This window comes from Triplophysa rosa, linkage group LG14, assembly GCF_024868665.1.
Source record: "Triplophysa rosa linkage group LG14, Trosa_1v2, whole genome shotgun sequence".
Taxonomy (NCBI): Eukaryota; Metazoa; Chordata; class Actinopteri; order Cypriniformes; family Nemacheilidae; genus Triplophysa; species Triplophysa rosa.
This window is the reverse complement of record NC_079903.1, coordinates 1,065,430-1,084,304: the sequence shown is the minus strand read 5'-3', so window position 1 is coordinate 1,084,304 and position 18,875 is coordinate 1,065,430. Positions and strand designations below refer to the sequence as shown.

The 18,875-nt window shown below is 41.3% G+C and overlaps 1 protein-coding gene across 2 annotated transcripts in view; it reads left to right on the top strand.

The window, feature by feature from the left end:
- The first annotated feature begins 295 nt into the window (after window positions 1-295).
- igsf10 (immunoglobulin superfamily, member 10) overlaps window positions 296-18,875 on the top strand; it is a 31,455-nt gene continuing 12,875 nt past the window's right edge. The window contains exons 1-6 of one of the 2 annotated variants that reach the window (XM_057351711.1): window positions 296-488; window positions 1,352-1,612; window positions 1,699-1,828; window positions 14,372-14,762; window positions 14,901-18,639; window positions 18,796-18,821. In XM_057351711.1, coding sequence (XP_057207694.1) covers window positions 1,413-1,612; window positions 1,699-1,828; window positions 14,372-14,762; window positions 14,901-18,639; window positions 18,796-18,821 — 4,486 coding nt within the window. In that variant the 5' untranslated portion in view covers window positions 296-488; window positions 1,352-1,412. Of the gene's footprint in view, window positions 489-1,351; window positions 1,613-1,698; window positions 1,829-14,371; window positions 14,763-14,900; window positions 18,822-18,875 lie in introns of both variants that reach the window. The other variant, XM_057351710.1, reaches the window with a different exon arrangement.

The following is an 18,875-nucleotide window of genomic DNA, read 5'->3' as shown; positions in this document are numbered from 1 at the left end:
GGCAGAACATTGCTTTTGTCACCATTACGAGAACACGAGACAACCACACTGGTGATGTGATCATTATTGTGAAACGTTTCGTGCAATGTACACACAAACTGAATGAAACTTGTATGAACCCTCAAACAAATTCAATTAATTACAATTATTTATTCTAATTATCTTAGGTTTATTGTGACTTCAGGGAGGAAAAAAGTCCAGAAGACTGAGGATAAAAAGGGTCTTTATGCCTGTCTGTTATATTTGCACTGGCATGAACAAGCACTGGAGGACGCGCAAATCGGGAGCGCGGTGAGAGCGCAATTTCTCCGTTAACATCATGGGAAAATCATCATCTAAAAAACGCTTTTAGATGAACCTAAAGGCGATCTCACTTGATAAAAACAACTTCCTTAAGTGTAAAGGGACAAGGTTAAGGATACGACTCCTATGGAATACCCAGTACAACTTTACACATAGAGTTTGGTCGTTATTCAACCGTGTTTTGGGTAAGTGTGTTCGTGTTCATATTCATATTAAAACTATCATTTCGAACTCTAGAGACATAGACTGCACTGGTTATTTCAGGAATCTATTAATTTAATCATTTGTTGTTATTGTTTTGTCAATTCGTTGAAAAACACATAGAAGTTGGATTTGATTTACTTCTGTTTATGCTGTTTGCTGTAATAGACGTTTGTTTTTAGTCAGAGAAAATTGCTATACTATTTTCACCCTGTGGATTTGTTTGTCAATTTTTATTTCTGTAGGCCTAATCTTGTCTTCAAAAGGTTATAAAATAAATGCCATAGAACCCACATTGACATTTTGTGACAACATGCGTCCCCAACTGCCGGTCATATGGGATTAACATCTGCACAATGGGACATTATCATAAACTAAACACTTTTCAGACTAAAACATTTGATGAAAAAGCTTTTTTTAAGTTCCATAGGTAACAAACAAGTCATTGCTTTGGCAAACTAAAGATACATACTATTTAGGCTACAGTTTTAACATAAAACACACATGACTCGACATGACTTTTGGAACACGTAATATACATTTAATGGTTATAATCGGCCAATAGGGTTTCTTGTTCACTCGTTTATCCAACACCCACAGAAAAATACGATGACGTGTTATTTACTGTAACTTGAAACTACTGGACCAGATGTTGGAAACAAAACATTTGTGTAAATAGACTCTGAACTCAAATCCTTGGTGTATGACAGTCAGCCTTGCTCTAGCCATGAAACTAAATGTGCCAGTTTAACATCCCTATCATGCCAATGTAATTAAATAATAATTGCTATAGGGGATGCAAAGTTGACACTAAAAAGAATGATTTGAAATTATTTTCTTCTTGCAGACAAATCGTCATCAATATCAAGTTGAGCTTTTCACAAAAGAAAAATTCCTGCCAATGCAAAATGTGTGACTCAAAACCAAAGTCAAGTCTGTTGTGGAGATTCGTGCCATTTCTGTGTGTTTGGGCCAGTATAACACAGAGAAGCAGCAGCTGCCCCAAATCATGTGCCTGTTATGCTCCAACAGAGGTGCACTGCACATTCAGATACCTGAGTGAAATACCCAGAGACATTCAGCCAGCTGTTAAGAGAATTAACCTGGGGTAAATCTGGCCATCCTCTCTAACCTTCTAATTTTAATAGGTTTGATTAGGACAAAATCTTATATATTCACTGTTCTTTGTTTCAGGTACAACAGTATAACAGCTCTTAAAGTAAATGACCTATTGGGGCTGAAACATCTGGATCTATTAATGCTGCACAGTAATGTCATCAAGATTATTGAAGACAACTCATTCTACAAGCTCACATCCCTGCAGGTAATATACCATTGCAATGAGAGTAACATTATATCCATTTGATATTAAGTCTTTTCACTATTCAAAAAAAGGATGTAAAAAAAATTAAGGGAATTTTCCCCCAAAATAAACATTCTGCAGTTATTTATTCACTCTCATGTGGTTAAAAACCTGTACATGACACTTTCTTCTGAGTAACACAAGAGAAGTGTCTGAGTGGTTCCTTTCAAGTGAACTCAACACTGAGTCATGAAATTACAATTTTGGGGAGAACATCCTCTATGTGACTGCGTCTGAAGAATGTATGCAACTAGTACCGCAACTAGGCACACAATCTTTACTCAAGTAGAAGTACAGCTAGTCATGTTTAAAAATACTGAAAAGTACTGCGTAAACTTGCAGTATGAGCTCTGACAAGTACTTAAATAAAAAGTAGCCATTACTACTAAAGTACCTGTTTTACTGTCATGCTCTTAACCGGCCCTCACATCATATTAAAGCAATATTAATAATATATGTGATCCTGGACCACAAAACCAGTCACCAAAGTCACATTAAAGTACATTGTATGGGTCAAAATATATTAAGTCAAGATCATGTTCCATGAAGATATTTAGTAAATTTCTCAATTTTTGTGATTTTCAAATTGTTGTATCTCTGACAAATATTGTCCAATCCTAACATATATCAATGGAAAGCTTATTTATTCAGTTTTTTTTATTTAAACCATTGACCCATAAGACTGGTTCTGCATGTGGTCCAGGGTCACATATTAGTATTAATACAACAAAAGTTACATTTCAAATTGAATTAGCTGAGGAATGTATCCAGACAGAACAACCACCATGTAGAACACAAGCAAAGAAAAGACTAAGCTGACAAAAAACCCTATTTGCTATCACCTAGGCCACAATAGATTGTAGGGTGATTCCACCCTTTTTTGTTTGGAAATAACTCGACTCAATCATTATAAAGCTTTTAAAATAACAAAATTGAGGTCTTACTGTAAACTATATTTAAACTATATTAAAATCAGGCTTACTTGGAAACGTAACTGTAATCGTTCCAGAACGTGCTTAGAACAGTTTGGCGCAATGGTGGATAGCGCTCAATGTTGTTGTGGGGTGTATTGAGAAGGGACAGGAGATGGAAAACAGGGCACTGATCATCAGCTTTGTGGAGTGGTGTGAAGCGAACCACCTACAACTAAATGTAACAAAAACAAAGGAAATAAGAATTGACTTCTGGGGGGAGAAACAGCACAACCCATCCCTGTCTGTATTAGGGATTGCAATGTGGAGATTGTGGACTCTTACCTGGGGGTCCACAATCACAATAAACTCAACTGGACAGAGAACATGGAGGCTGTTTACAGAAAGGGACAAAATGGACTCGAGACCGAAGTCCTTTAACATGTGCAACGAAATGCTCTACATCAGTGGTTTTCAACCTGTGGGCCGCGGCCCCCTAGTGGGCCGCAAAAGTATTGCAGGGGGGCCGCCAATTATTCATAGAAATACTATTGTTAATATGTAAAAATGTCTAATCATGATTAAATATAATTTGAGAAATATAATTAAATAACAAGAAATAAATAATAAACTGTTACTATGCATTCACTATTGGAGCTCACTGATTGGTGTATTAACAACCCGCCAATTTATCTTACACATTTCTGCTGCATACATGCTACAGTAGATTTAAACATGGATAAATGGTTGTCAACGGGATCGCTGAAAAGGACAAATACAGACGTTTCTTCATCTACAAGTAAGCATGACGCTGAAAAGACTCAAAATAAACCTAAACGAAGAAAATACAGTAGTGACTACCTAGCGCTAGGTTTCACATGTGTGGGAACGGAGAACGAGCAGCTACCGCTCTGTGTTGTATGCACAGAAGTCTTGTCAAATGAAGCATTGAAACCAAACAAACTACGACGACACTTGGAGACAAAACATAGCGAATATGCGTCCAAGCCTATTGAGTTTTTTGAGAACAAACTTAAAGAGTACCAAAGCAGGAAAAAAACTCTTGAAACTGCGTTCTCTAGCAACGACAACAGTAAAGCAGTGGAGGCATCTTATCGTGTTGCCAAACTCATCGCAAAGGCTGGAAAACCTCACACAATTGGTGAAAACTTGATTTTACCTGCCGCAAAAGAAATGATTAGCGTGATGTGTGGAGACAAAGCTCGCAAGCAGTTAAATCTGATTTCACTTTCAGATAATACAGTTGAGAGAAGAATAAATGAAATGGCAGAAGATATAACTCAGAAGTTGGTTAAAAACATTCGAGAGAGTCCTTTTTATGCCCTACAGTTGGATGAATCGACTGATATAGCAAACCTTTCCAACCTTCTTGCCTTTGTACGGTATGTACATAATGGACAACTACAAGAGGATTTCCTTTTCTGTAAGCCGCTGCCGGGTCAATCAACTGCCCAAGCCATATTTGATATTTTGAATGCATTCATTGTTTCAAATGGAATTGATTGGTCTAAATGCGTGGGTCTGAGCACAGACGGAGCAAGAGCCATGACTGGGCATCGCAACGGACTCGTTGCGCGCGTGAAAACACTTGCACCGCTCGTGAGCTCCGTACACTGCAGTATTCATCGGGAAGCACTAGCGACCAAGAAGATGCCCACAGATCTCAAATGTGTCTTGGATGAGGCTGTTAAAATAGTAAATTTCATAAAGACTAGGCCCCTTCAGTCACGTTTGTTTCGACTTCTCTGTGAGGAAATGGGAAGTGACCATGTTCAGCTTCTTCTACACACTGAGGTACGATGGCTTTCACGAGGCAGAGTCCTTACTCGTCTCTTCGAATTACGCAACGAAGCACAGATTTTTTTATCCGACTCAAAATGCCCCCTTTCTGACCGCCTCAGTGACTTTGAGTGGCTTGCAAAATTGTCCTATCTTTCTGATATTTTCAATCACCTAAATGGGGTGAATTTGAGTCTTCAAGGCAAATCAGTGACAGCGTTTCAAGTCCAAAATAAAATCGAAGCCACAATAAAGAAACTGGACATTTGGGCCAGGCGAATTTGCAAATCACACGCCGAATTGTTTGAGAATTTGTCACATTTTTTGACAGAAGAAGCAATGAGCCTACCCGCTTCGGTTAAAAAGCTGATTGAAGAGCATCTCCAAGGATTGAAGAGCCAGTTGCGTGACTACTTTCCATCTCTAGATGTCCAGGTAACCTGGATGGAAAATCCTTTTGCAAACTTGTGTGAGGGATCCGTCACAAGTTTAAGTGCAAAAGAGCATGACAGCCTCATTGACTTATCTTGTGACAGTGCTTTAAAATTAACGTTTTCTCAAAAATCTTTGACTGATTTTTGGATTCATACTCTCTCTGAGTATCCTGATCTTTCTGACAAAGCTCTGAGGTTTTTGATGCCATTTCCGACAACATACTTATGCGAAGCTGGATTTTCTGCATTGGTGGCACTCAAGACAAAATACCGGAATAAGCTTAACGTCGAGCCTGATCTCCGCTTGCAACTTTCTTCACTCCAGCCCGACATACAGCGCTTAGTAAATGCTAAACAACATCAACCTTCGCATTAGGTGAGTGACATAGATTTAGCCTATGATTGTTTATGATGTCTGATTGTTAAGTGATTTTTTGTTATCAGTTTAGCTTGGTTGTTCGCTCTGTACGTGCTTTCGATTTGCGCTTGTCACTCGCGCCTGACTCTAATCTTGCTTTGTCCAGTGCTCCAGTTCTCTTCTTTGCCGGTTTTGACTGTTTGTGACGGCTCAACCCTGCTTTTTCTGTTCCCTCTGACTGATTGCTCCGCTAACGGTCTACCCGCTGCCGACCTCTGCCTGGATTTGGTTTTCCGTTCACTTAAGAAGTGTCAACCCGAGTCTCATGGGGCTTGGTGACTTGTTATGTACATTTTTATGTTTATTCAATTAATTACCAGTTCATTCAATAAAGACAGGTAACAGTAATGCTTCTGAGTACTCAATTACCAACACGACACAAATAGCGGGTTCATTAACAAAATAGCAGTGGGCCGCGGAAACATTTGTGTTTGGTTGTGTGGGCCGTGAGATAATAAAGGTTGGGAACCACTGCTCTAGATGTTAAATTAGTCTGTGGTTGCCAGTTCACTATTTCATGCTGTGGTTTGCTGGGGAACTGGTGCAAAAGTGGATGATGTTAACGGGTTGAATAAACTCGCGTTCAAGATGTGAGAACAGTACCTCCGTCTTTCATTGGTCACCACTCTGCTCTATAAACAGTAACTCCCGCCTTCTTACATTTGACTGGCCACCCCAATTATTTTGAAATTAAAGAGTGCTGATAGACCAATGAGAGTCAGAAGTTGGTCTATGGTTGTTGAACCAAAATAAAGTTTGGCTTTTAGGCAATTATTTTACAACTTTTATTACACACCACAGGGAAAAATTATGATTATGGCCCTGCATGTGTCACCATTACCCATCTGCCCTTACAGTCATTTAGGTTCACTAGGCTCTCAGTTGGTAATGCCTAGATTTTCAAAATCAAGTGCAGGTGGTAACTTTGAAACAGTGTTCCGAGTGCTGTGCGGAACAAGTCCTCACTACAAAACTGCAAATGCTATTAGCTATTACGCCCGTTTTACACCGCACGCATAAGCATAATACACATAATGTATTAACATTCATACAGCTAAGCTCCAAGTGTCCATCTGCACTTATATACAGTAAGTTTAACACTGGCTTTGAATGTTCTACTTAGCCCGTGACTGACTTAGCTCTCTTCGCTATCATATGCTAACGTTATCCTCCTATATATACGGTACAGTGAGTGAAATAAGTATTTGATCCCCTGCTGATTTTGTAAGTTTGCCTACTTACAAACAAATGAAGGGTCTATAATTTTTATGGTGGGTTTATTTTAACTGATCGACACAGAATATTAAAAAAAATCAGGGGAAAAAAATGTTATATAAAGGTTATAAATTGATTTGCATTTCAGTCAGTGAAATAAGTATTTGATCCCCTACCAACTAGCAAGAATTCTGGCTCCACAGATTGGTTATGTGCCTATATGGACCACAGATTAGTCCTGTCACTTTAAGAAAGTACTCCTAAATCAGCTTGTTATGTATATAAAAGATGCCTGCCAACAGAATCTGTATCTTCCAGTTCAACCTCTCCAACACCATGGTCCAGACCAAATAGGTTTTAAAGGATGTCAGCGACAAGATTGGAGACCTGCACAAACCTTGAATAGGCTACAGACAGAAGCTTGGTGAGAAGGACACAACTGTTGGTGTGATTATTTGGAAATAGAAGATATACAAAATAACTATCAAATGCCCTTGTTCTGGAGCTCCCTGCAATATTTCCCCAATGGGGTAAAGATGATCATGAGAAATGTTAAAGATCAGCCCAGAACTACACGGAAGAAGCCTGTTAATGATTTCAAGACAGTTGGGAACACAGTTAGCAAGCAAAACATTGGTAACACATTGGTAACACGCTATGCCACAGTAGACTGAAATCCTGAAGCACCCGCAAGGTCCTCCTGCCCAAGAAGGCCCGCCTGGCTCGTCTTAAGTTTGACAATGAACATAAAAATGATTCAGAAAAGGCTTTGGCGAAAGTGCTGGCACTGCTGTGAGACCAAAATGGACTCCTGTGTTTGGAGGGAGAGAAATGCTGACTATGAGCCCAAGAACATCATGTCTACAGAGAAGCACAGTGTTGGAAACATTCTGCTTTAGGGCTTTTTCTCTGCTACAGGTATACAGGATGACTTCACCGCATTGAGGGGCTGAGGGACGGGCCCATGTACCGTAAAATCTTGGACGAGAACCTCCTCCCCTTAACTAGGTCACTGAAGATGGGTCATGGATGAGCCTTTAACATGACAAAGACGCAAAACATATTGCCAAGACAACCAAATAGTGGCTTAAGGAGAAGCACATTAAATGTCCTAGCCAGTCTCTAGACCCTAGTCCTATAGAACCTCTGTGAAGGAGGCTAAAACTCCAATTTGCTGAGCGACAGCCAAGAAACCTTAAAGATTGACAGAGGAGTGGACTAAATGTATCCGGACACATGTGCAAACCTGGTGACCAACTATCAGAAATGTCTGACCTCTGTGCTTGCCAACAAGGGTTTCTCCACCAAGTACAAAGTTATGTTTTGCTTGGGGATCAAATACTTATTTCACTGACTGAAATGCAAATCAATTTATAACCTTTATATAACATTTTTTCCCCCTGATTTTTTTTAATATTCTGTGTCTATCAGTTAAAATAAACCCACCATAAAAATTATAGACCCTTCATTTGTTTGTAAGCAGGCAAACTTACAAAATCAGCAGGGGATCAAATACTTATTTCCCTCACTGTACATGTACGTCAATTCAGACTGTTGATAAATATTACTTACATCGGCAGTTTTGTCTCATTCAGTCGGTCTCGATACCTCTTGAGGAACAACTTTGAAGCTAATTTGAAGGTTTTTATGGTTTCTGATGGATTTCCACTAAAAATAAAATAAATCCACTCCTGTCTCTTCCTAGGTTTGGACTCTGTGCAGCGACTACATTGCATGTTGTCCACGAACTTTAGCCATGGCGTCACGTACACCGCTGTCGCTTGTGAAAACAACAATGGCGGAGCGCGGTGGGTGGAACTGTGTAGAATAAGGGGCGGTTACATTATAATAAAATCCGCTTTGGACGTCACAATCGGAGCGAAATCTGAACGGCTTGATTTCTCACATGCTTGCAGGGAAAGGCACACCAAAACAAACTTACTGGGTTCTTATTTTTCACGTTTTCTGGGTTGCTAGATGCACCGGGGACCCGATTATAGTACTTAAACACAGAAAATTGGGGTTTTCATCTGATGTCTCCTTTAAAGTATTTAAGTGGTGTCCAAGTAAGGGATCTTATGCATGGAGGTAATGCATGTCACTGATTACCTTTGTCATGGCTCTGCCTCTATTTAGTCATGTTTTTCTTGGTCCTGTGGCAGAGTCATGACAAAGCCTTTGGTTTTGTGTGAGAAAACCATGGGAGGTTTGTCTTTAGACATTCCATGTGTTTTCTTGTGTCTTGTCATTGGCCCCGCCCCTCTCGTTTCATGTATTGCTTCCCTGCCGTGTCTGATGTTTCCCACCTGCCCTGTGTCATTATCCCTCGTTTGTCTTGCCCTATTTAATTCCCTCTTGTTTCATTGTCCTGTGCTCTTGCGTTGTATGTACTTGTACCTGTGTACCCATGTTTGTAGAGTTCGCCGTGTCTACCCGTGTCCTGCTTCCTTGCCTTGTCTGTGATAGTAAGTCTTGTGTATTACCTTGCCCTGCCCTTGTTTCCCTTCCGTGTTTTGTAAGACGTTGTGTCATTGTTTTTAGTTAGGTTTTAGTTGTTTCTGTCTTTACGTTTTGCCCCCACGTGGGAAGTCTTTATTTTATATATATATAGTCTTAGTTTGGTTTTCCCCCATCAAGGGTGTTTTGTTTTGTGTTCTTTAAATAAAAGTCTTTGTTAACCCCTTCACTGCCGCTGCCTGCATCTGGGTTCTCCACTCCACAAACCCTGACACCTTACAGTCAGATTATGAGACTTATTAATCAGCCGGGTGTGTCATGATCACACTGTCGGGGATTATTTCTGCGATAGCAACTGGCTGTTTGTACATTATCCCGCTTATTACATGGCTACTTGCAACATGAGAAAAATGGACATGACATGTGAATTTGAAATATTTGATTACGTCAATTTTACCAAATGCAGACCTTCCGCAAGGAAAAGTCGTTTACTTTCGGTAATAAATGGCGTTCAAATGTCACGAACAGGCAATTTGGTTTAATCATTTGTAAATATAATGTAATATATGTTATTAAAAGACATATTTATATTTAATATGTCAAAAAAATGTCAAAAAATATTTGCAGTCTCAGGGTTACAGTGTGTTATTAGTTTCGAAAGGTTGTTATCTGGGAATAACGATCCTACAAATGTCGCTACTGGCCATTCAGAGTCGAGCATTCCAACGAGCCGTGAAATAATGTGTTTTTAAACGTGACAATGACTATCAAAAACTCTTTTGCCAGGAGTTTTTCGGCCAAAACCACAACAGCACCTTAAAAGCATTTATAATACAAGTATATCTTAAATGTTATGCTTATATTGCATATGAAGGAGTGGAAAATGATCGCATTACACAGTCATTGGACTGTCTGAACCCCACTGTAAAACTAAATAGACATTATGTTAAATGCTTATATTGCATATGTGTGAGACAAAAGCGATCACATCACAAGTCAATCACTCTCTCCTATGGTGAGTTAACCCTTTAGTAACTTTGTATCCTTGAAAGCACGATGGCTTTTTATTTATAACTTGTACTATGTGGATCTTTAAAGAGCATGAATCAGGTTGATATAACAAATCATAGTTATGCAAGTGATGAAGTTCTGGAAGATATTTTGGTCATTGATGTTTTTAAAGTAACGTAATGCGAAATTGCATTGTTGTACTGTGGTACCCTGGCAGCACGGTGCATACGTTGCCGGTGTGAAAGGACAGTAGGCACACGGTGCCTACGCTCTCCCAGTGCTCCCACACTGCTTACACGTGCGGTGTGAAACAGGCGTTAAAATGTTACGTAAGAGTCGGATTTTATTGTCTGTATAATATGTTACCTGTGTTTCTTCTGTGCTTCTTTGTGATACACTGCTGTGTGTGCATACAGTATGGGTATGTGTCTGGCTTGTGTGTGTGTTTTGTGCATGAGTGTTTGTGTTTGATGAGTGTGTGTTGTGTGGCTGTGTTTCGTGCATATGCGCTGTGTGAGTGTGAGCATATGTGTTTGCGTGTGTGTCCTTTTGCGTCATGCGAGTGTGTGCTGTATATTTTGTTGTCCCTACAATGGTTGTCAATGGGGTTTAGTGTTGTTTGGTTACTAAGTTACCAACACTTATCAAAATATCTTCTTCTCCTAACGAAAAAGTCCCACAGGTTTAGAATGACATGAGAGTGAAAGTGTGTGTATTTGTCAATATATGGTAACTCATACTTGAAATGTGTCCTCTGCATTTAACCCATCCATGGTGTATAGTAAACACACACACTGTAAGTTGGAAGGATAAGAGAATTTGAATTTTTGGGTGAACTGTTACTTTTTGTCTTTGGCAGTTAGTCAGAAAATGACTAGATTTTTGGAAGACCAACCAAGTATTCTATTTTACTCACCCTCAAGCCATCCTAGGTGTACATGACTTTCTTCTTTCAGGCGAATACAGTCAGAATTATATTACCATTTATCCTGGCTCATCCAAGCATCAGAATAGGAGTGAATAGAGCGTTAGATATTAAAGAACTGCTCGACACGGCTCCATGGGGTTAATAAAGGCCTTCTGAACAAATCGATACATTTGTTTAGGAGAAATATCCATATTGACAACTGTCAGAAGATGAGTGGAAGAACCCAGATGCAGGCAGGCAATGACGGGGTTAACAAATAAGATTTTATTCTTTAACAAAGACAGAAACAAAAACACCCACAATGGGGAAAAACTAAACAGAGAAATACAACAAACAAAAACTTCCCACGAGGGGGCAAGACAAAAACCAAAGACTAGAACACTAAAAACAACTCACTTAACAAAACAGGTTAACGGACAGGACAAGGCAAGGCTGAGACGCAGGGTCAAAACGAAACACCAACATAGTAAATCCATAGAACAGGTGAGCACAGTACACGCACAACAAACGTAATACACGAGCACAGGACAAAGGAATATGAGGGTATATATAGGAAAGACAAACGAGGGATAATTAACACAGGGCAGGTGTGGGTAGTAAAACACTCAGGGAAGGATAACAAGGAAATGAGAGGAGCGGGGCCAATGACGAGACACTGGAGAGAACGTATATTATTGTCAAAAGGACAATAATATGTTTCTCTCCACACATAACCAAAGGCTTTGCCATGACTCTGCTACAGGACCAAGAAAAAAATGACTAAATGAAGCAGAGCCATGACAGAAGCCCCCCCTTTAATGAGCACCTCCAGGTGCTCACCAAGGGGTAGACGGACGAGACAAGACAGACTGGGAGACAGACAGGACAAGGCAAAACAAAGAAAACATAATCAAGGGCAGACAAGACACAATAACCAAGGGACTAGGGTGAGACAATAAAAACAACAAACATGGGAGGGGGGTGGGGCAAAACAAGGGCCCATAGGGGGCAGTCCATGGGGGTGGGGAGAAGTCCCAGTCCCCGGCTGCGCTCGAGGGCGCGTAGTCCTAGGGGACTTAGGGGGAGTCCTGGGGGGGACAGTCCTTGACCCTGGGGGTCTCCCCGGGGCCGGCTTGGCTGCCGGACTAGGGACAGGCTGGAAGGCCGGCTGGACAGGGCTTGACGCCGGCTGGAAGGCCGGCTGGATAGGGCTTGACGCCGGCTGGAAGGCTGGCTGGGCAGGGCTTGACGCCGGCTGGAAGGCCGGCTGTGCAGGGCTTGACGCCGGCTGGAAGGCCGGCTGGGCAGGGCTTGACGCCGGCTGGAAGGCCGGCTGGACAGGGCTTGACGCCGGCTGGATCGCCGGCTGGGATGCCGGCTGCACCGGACTGGACGCCGGCTGGATCACTGGACTGGACGCCGGCCGGATCACTGGACTGGACGCCGGCTGCACCGGACTGGACACAGGGCTGGACACAAGACTGGACACCAGACTGGACGCCGGCTGCACCGGACTGGATGCCGACTGAATCACTGGCTGGGACGCAGGCTGGATCACTGGCTGGGACGCAGGCTGCACCGGACTGGACGCCGGCTGCACCGGACTGGACTTCCCCTCCTCGGCTTCTTCTTCCTGGACCGGCCCACAGGACATGTGGCCGGTTGCTGAGAAGCGGTGGGGGGCACGACTAGCTCCGTGCTAGAGGAGTCCGATGGGGAGTCCCACGACACCCTCCGTCGGCGCCGTCCACGGAGACTGGTGGGCGGAGGAGGAGCTGCCGGGGGAGAGATGGAAGGAGCGGTCGTGCTGATAACCCCGATCTGTATAGCGCGACCCTCCGAGATCACGGGAAGTGGGGAAGAAAGACTGGGCTGGGCTGAGACCCTGGGCTCCGGCCGATTCATGGCGTACCTGATCATGTCCGTGAAGCCCAGCGGTCTCAGCATCCTCATTTCTGCCCGTGACAGCGGTTCGTTCAGACCGCCGTTGAACATTGCCATCTGCTCCATCTCATCATGGACCATCTCCCCTGCGGTCTCGAAGAATCGGTCGGCAAACTCCAAGACGTCGGAGTAGCCCTGTCGCAGACCGCAGAGGAGATGAGCCTGCCTGGATCGCCTTGCCTCCATTATGCCTGCTGGGTTCAATTCTGGCTCGTGTATTCTGTCAGAAGATGAGTGGAAGAACCCAGATGCAGGCAGGCAATGACGGGGTTAACAAATAAGATTTTATTCTTTAACAAAGACAGAAACAAAAACACCCACAATGGGGAAAAACTAAACTGAGAGAAATACAAAGTACAACAAACAAAAACTTCCCACGAGGGGGCAAGACAAAAACCAAAGAACACTAAAAACAACTCACTTAACAAAACAGGTTAACGGACAGGACAAGGCAAGGCTGAGACGCAGGGTCAAAACGAAACACCAACATAGTAAATCCATAGAACAGGTGAGCACAGTACACGCACAACAAACGTAATACACGAGCACAGGACAAAGGAATATGAGGGTATATATAGGAAAGACAAACGAGGGATAATTAACACAGGGCAGGTGTGGGTAGTAAAACACTCAGGGAAGGATAACAAGGAAAAGAGAGGAGCGGGGCCAATGACGAGACACTGGGGAGAACATATATTATTGTCAAAAGGACAATAATATGTTTCTCTCCACACACAACCAAAGGCTTTGCCATGACTCTGCTACAGGACCAAGAAAAACATGACTAAATGAAGCAGAGCTATGACAACAACTTTATTAACGCTAATGTCTAACTGGAACTTACAACCTTGCCTGCGTTATCGTTAATAAAGTTGTAAATATAGATATTTCTCTTAAACCAACGCATCGATTTACTTCAGAAGAACTTTATTAACCCCATGGAGCTGTATCGAGCAATTCTTTGATCAGTGGATGCACTTTTTGGAGCTTCAAAATCTCACTCTCTATTTACTCCTATTCTAATGCTTGGATAACCCAGGATAAATGGTATTATAACTCCAAATGTATTCGTCTGAAAGAATAAAGTCATATACACTTAGGATGCTTTGAGGGTGAGTAAAACATGGTGTAATTTTGTTTTAGATCTGAAATATCCTTTTAATAGAATAGCTGATTATTGGCAACAATTTAAATTGCACTGGCTGTTATCTCACATTTTTTATATGTGTGTGCTGGATTTTGTTCTTATATTTTTCCTTAGAATTCATCTTTTGATTCATATACTGTGATATAATTGAATTCCTTGTGTTGGCATTCTGTTGGTCTACAATGTCAATTGCAGCATTATTAACAGTCTCTTTGGATTTTCTGTCTAATTAAAACTCTTATTTATACTAACACGTCTAGGTTCTGAAAATGGGTTATAACCACGTTGAGAAGCTTGACAAGAATACATTTAGAGGCCTGGACAATCTTGTACGGCTCCATATGGACCATAATCACATTACATTCATCCACCCAGAGAGTTTTTATGAATTAAAAATGCTACAGTTGGTCAACCTTGAGGGAAATATGCTCCAGCAGCTTCATCCGGACACTTTTATATCATTGCGCTACAGCCAGATCTACAAATTATCAACTCTCAAGACAATTTACCTATCAGACAATTCTTTAACCACATTGTCTGCATCTGTTCTTGCTGGTTGTTACAAGATAGAGAATCTCTTTCTTAGTGGAAACCCCTGGTCATGTGACTGTCGGATGAGTTGGCTTGTCTACTGGATAAAGAAAAACCCTGGTGAGAGTATGTTCTATGATGACCAATTGTTGTTTTAAAATAATATAATAACATACAGTACAAAAATGTAAATCATCCAAGAATCATCATTCTAATAGTTGGCAAACGGATGCTAACAGTTTTTGTTATTATTTACAGGTGTTCTGAAATGCAAAAGAGACAGGACGATTGTTAAAGAAGACCTGTGTCCTGTCTGTGAGATCCCAGTTTCTTCAAGAGGCAGGAGTATTGTGCATTTACCTGATGATGGCTATACATGCATGAGACCATGGATTCATCCTTACCTGAAACAAAGAAATGTTACCTTGGGTGAAGATGACTATATTTCAGTCTCTCCCAAAGATTTTGTTGCACCCATTGGCATGCTGGAAATTAACGTCACTGATCAGTTCCACAATGTGGCCAGTATAGCATGTGTTGTACAGAGACCTGTGGGAATGGACAACTTGACTGTCACATATGGAGTAAATGGAAAAGATGTACGTGCACTGAGTGCAACTGTCTCAACGTCATTGGTCTGCAGCATTGATAATGATAATTTAAACCAGATTTGGAACATCTTTGCTATCTATAGCGAGTCACCTATGAAACTTGAACGAGGATTATCACTTTCTTTGCAATCAGATACAGTTTACACATACAAGCAAACAGCGCCCACTGCAGATGATGTTTTTACAGAAATTGAGGCAAAAATCAAAGCTAATCCTGCATGGTTAATGCAAGGTATGATAAGCTTACAGCTTGACCGCATGACAACAACTTTCCAGTCCCTTAATATTAAGTATTTCTCTAATGTTCAAATAGATGTTAAAAGCAGCAAGAATAGTAGAGATCAATATGGCTGGACAATGATCAGAAGGGACAATCAGACCAAGACAGAACACTCTGTCCTTGCTGGTAGACTGGTTGAACTAAACTGCCAAATCTTTGGGGATCCAAAACCAACCACAGAGTGGAGTCTACCAGATGGAAGTAAGATACATGCACCATACCACAGTGAGGATCAAAGGATTGTGGCAACTAATACAGGAAGACTTACTTTAAGATCAGTGGAAAGCTCAGACACCGGTGTCTATCACTGCATTGCCACAAACTTCCTGGATGCAGATATCCTTGCCTTCAGGGTCACTGTATTGTCTCCACATAGTAAAGAAGAAGAGGTTAATGGAGTTCAAATCTCACAAACTGTTGGTCAGAATGTATTTCTTGATTGCACCTCATCCAGCAGTCCACAGGCTTCGGTTCAGTGGATACTTCCTGATCAGACAGTTTTAGAAAAATCTTTTGGAAACAGAAAGCTGCACAGAAATGGTAGTTTGGAAATACGTGGACTGACGTTGCAAGATGCGGGGTTTTACAGATGCTTAGCTGCTAATTATCTAGGAGCAGATTTGATTGCCTCTCAAGTAATGGTTTTTGATGATTTGTCAACAAGCACAAAGCAGAGTGAGATACAAACTGTAGTACATACTGTAGGTGATAGCCAGAAACATAGCAGCAGATATCATCCTCACATTGTTAGTGAGGATTCAATGAGTATTATCTCAGACAGACCATACACCCGATTTCATAAGGCTCCCACTTTCAGAAGAGGCAACAGAAGAACTCGAGTTATGGCAAGACGGGTCTTTAATAAAGGCACCAAAACAGCAGATACTCAAAGTTTTGCCACTTTTATCAAGAATTCTGAAAATAAAAGAGGAAATGAGGATGAGACACTTACAGATGTGCCAGAAGATAGTGACATGATCTCTGGGGATGGTGTCTCTGATGAATTTGCTGTCACGACTACCCAAACACTTGGACATAAGACAGTTAGTAACATTAATACCACTGGTTTTACATTTCTAAATACCAATGACATAACTGTCAACAGTTTCATGAAAGAAGAAGCAAACAATGTTAATGGTATCTTAAAAACAAAAGAAAAGTTATTTACAGCCACATCATACCCGTACTCTCATTCTCAGACCACACCAATAGTGAGCAGTTACACTCCCATGTATGATGGAGCTCCAAAGAAAGATTATGTGTTAAACCACAGCAATGGTAGCCCATACATACATGAGAGAGAAATAAACAGACACTCGGGGGAGCCTCTTACTGTACATACTGTAACAGAAGATACAGATAAAACTGAGCTTCTGCTCTCTGGAGACTCAGAAGAGGTTGCAGCTGGGGCAACACCATCATACAACTTTCAGATCCCAAATGTAACCCACCTGCAATCTGAAAGTCAGACTATATTTACAGCTGTCACCACAACTGATAGAGAGCAGGACAAGATCACATTTCACACCACTCAAAGAATCACGTCTCGTCATCTCCTTCCTGGGTCTACAATCATCTCAAAACACCAAATCCAAATCGTTCCTCCTAAAAAATCCCAGCCAGGAAACAGACGTAACTTTCCTGGCAAACGTAGGATCATTCGTCCCAGCAAAATTTCAGACATTCAGTCTTTACTAGATAAATTTAAACATCTGTCTGTAAACAAAGGGGACAATCTCACTTTACCAGACACTGTGGAACAAATCTCAGATTGTGATGAAGAAGGGAGATTTAAAGCTGGAGTGTCTGCAGAAAAATGCAAAACTACAGTGGATCAAAGCTTGGTCAGTCCTACCACTAGTTATCACATACCATTAGAAAAACGTGTCTTAACAATACCAGGTACACATAGGTCAACCTCGCCAAAGACCAATGCTGTAATTGAATCACAGAAGTCAGCAACTAATCTTCACCCCATACTTAAAGAGCCACAATATTATAAAAATGATGTTTATGTAGAGGAGATCGAACTAACCAAAGACGCTAATGTTCTTCTATCAATGCCAATCACAACTACAAAGTTTCCTAAAATCACACAAGAGAATGTCAAAGAATTGTCGACTGTACAAGAGCACATGACAGCATCCGCAGCAAAACCTGACAGGGTGTCAGATGCAGTATCTTCTGAAGATTTGCAGCTTCCACATATAATTGGTTCCCCACCAATGACAAAAGCAAAAAACATTCTGGAAACATCAACTGATGACGCATCGGGCTCGTCTTCCTATCTTGAACCAGATACATCTTATAAAGTCATACCTCTTTCAGCTACAAGGTTTCCTGCTCTGCATGAGCTCTCCATACCAACAGAATCTACACCAGCTTCAAACACTTTGGCAGCCCCGCCAACAATGAAAACTGATGTAAAGCAATTTTTTTATCGGGATAGGCTCTCAGGTTCTCACACAAGATTGTGGGGAAATCAGAAGCCTGGCTTCAAAGGGAGAGGGCAGGTCAAAACCCTAACAACACCTCAAGCCTCGATTACTGAAGTCACTGACAAATCTTCAACAAAATCCACAATTATAGCATCACACAGTCAGAACAGACGTGTGGGAGTAGGACCTCTGCCTACACCCTTTAAAGTAGGAGAGACTCTGCCAGCTATTAATGCTGACTCTGAGGCTTGGAGAAACTCGATTATGTATTTTACTAACCTACCAGAATTCACCACTTTGACAACTGAAGCTGCATCAACTTACAGAAGACATACAGTGATTGGATTACATACTACACCACAATCGCAAATCCAGAGGAACACCAATGCAATCCCAGTGAACATTAATATGAGGCTTAAAGCAGAAAGGGGTTTGAGATTCACAACAAAGAGACCCCATATGAGTGTTCAGCCAACCGTATATGATCAAACATACAAGGACTGTTTTGAGTGTCATACCTCATCTGGTGTACCTCTGGGAAAATCAAACGAGAGAAGAATAAATTCAGTCACAATGTTTGATCAAACTGCAAAACAATTCTACACCCTCACCCCTTCTTCACACAATATTGATACAGGCAATTCAAATGCCTATGACCTCTCTTCCAGGTATGACTCATCTAATACTATATATAGGTCATCTGTTGAGGATATTATTAAAAAGCCAAGGATTATTGGTGGCAAAGCTGCCAGTTTTACTGTTCTTTCAAACTCTGATGCCTTCCTTCCCTGCAATGCGACTGGCAATCCTGAACCCACCATCAGCTGGAGACGATTTTCATCTACCACAGGTATATTTGTTCATACCATACATGCATAAGTAAACTACTATGTTCAATTTCTCA